The sequence below is a fragment of the Monopterus albus genome, unplaced genomic scaffold, assembly GCF_001952655.1.
Source record: "Monopterus albus unplaced genomic scaffold, M_albus_1.0 scaffold411.1, whole genome shotgun sequence".
Classification (NCBI taxonomy): domain Eukaryota; kingdom Metazoa; phylum Chordata; class Actinopteri; order Synbranchiformes; family Synbranchidae; genus Monopterus; species Monopterus albus.
The window spans coordinates 299832-301357 of record NW_018128291.1 but is presented as its reverse complement, the minus strand read 5'-3'; the positions used below and the strand labels follow the sequence as shown (position 1 = coordinate 301357).

Here is a 1526-nt window from a genome sequence, read left to right as displayed (position 1 = left end):
GACAAAGTGAATTCGTTGGTTGGAGGATGGACAAGTAAGTGGACAATTATTATGCTTAAATGAACATTAAAACAGCCTTCTCCTAATGAAACTGCTAAGCTGTGAACTTCGTGAAATAAATGTTAATATCTTTATTGACAATTTAAGTTGTTGAATGCAATGCTTATTATTGTATTATTTAACGTTTAGTTAATGCTTATTACTGCATCAACAAATGTTAGCAGTGTCGTTAAACACTATTAAATAATGTATGAGGTAATACTTTAACTAACATGAAAAACATTAGTACATGATGAATAAATGCATTAGTTACCTATTAGTTAATGCTTATTACTGCATTAAGTACGGTTAATTAATGTACCCTGTTTGTAAAGTGTTACCAGAAAAATTATGGTCTGAACACGTCATATTATTACTTTGACTTGCACAATTAGAATACCAGGACGGGGGCAACTTGGTCCTGAAAACGTATAGAGCAACAGGGATGGTCAGCACCATGGACAGAGAAATAGGAAAGAAAGATGCAGCTCTACTGAAGACACAATGGAGAATAAGCCAACCATTATTAATGAACACATCCAATCAGACAAACCATTTAACTTATTACACTCACCTTTTACTTAAGTCATGACGTGTTTATAAAACTCAAAATGTAGATATACCCTACTACAGTTGAGGAATGAGGTCAAGACCTTTAAGAACAAATATGTAGTTAAGTACCAGAACAGAACAACGCAGGACTGGAAAAGAGATAAAATGGTTCAATGACAATAAGAAAGCAGTGCCAACAGATGAGATGCAAAAGATGGGCAAAACAGGAAAACGGCACTTGCATGATACAGGCATCACCCCACCTCCAAAAACAAACAAACAAACAGAAAACCAAAAGCAAAGGCATAAGATGACATAGAACCCTGTGCAGAAACTACCTCCCAAGTCAAGCTGAAGATCAATACATCTGAAATAGTGGAAAAAACTGAGATCAGTACATCACTTGCACAACTACCCGCTATCGTGCTGAAAATACGTTTAGAGGAGACAGGGGGGAAAAAACATTAATAATGAAAAAACATAGAGCCTGCAATAACTTTCAACTTGAACGGACTTAAACACAAACAAAGTTGTTGAAGTTTTTGCCAACTCTCAACTAGCAGCATGAAATAAAAGTCCTGTAGCTGATTAAAAAACCCATAAGAAGCCAAAATGATTAATAATAAGAGGTCACATATTCCTACCTCAGGAGAATATTCACAGTCTCCAAATGTATCAATAAAGTCAGTTGGACTTTTCCTCAGAGTCTGGTCAGCAGGCAGTGTGTTGTCACTGTATGACGTCACAAACTTAAAGTCACTGGTTCGAGAACCTGTTGTCAGGTATGCGTCATAGTTGTAGGTGCTGCGTAAAGTTCCTGTGCCGTCAACATCTGCGTAATTAGGAGGGAGATAAGCGCTGGGGATGGCGACTGCTCCGTCAAACAACAGTCTGGGCTTCCTCCTGCGACAAAACCTCACACCCAGGATGATGAT

General features: G+C 37.7%; 1 protein-coding gene across 1 annotated transcript in view; it reads right to left on the bottom strand.

Moving 5' to 3' along the window:
* Positions 1 to 1235: 1235 nt before the first annotated feature.
* Positions 1236 to 1526, bottom strand: part of LOC109951822 (protocadherin beta-16-like) — a gene marked incomplete at its 3' end in the record, with an annotated part of 2516 nt that continues 2225 nt past the window's right edge. Inside the window, exon 2 of the mRNA XM_020586523.1 lies at positions 1236 to 1494. Coding sequence (XP_020442179.1) covers positions 1236 to 1494 — 259 coding nt within the window. The remainder of the gene's footprint in view (positions 1495 to 1526) is intronic.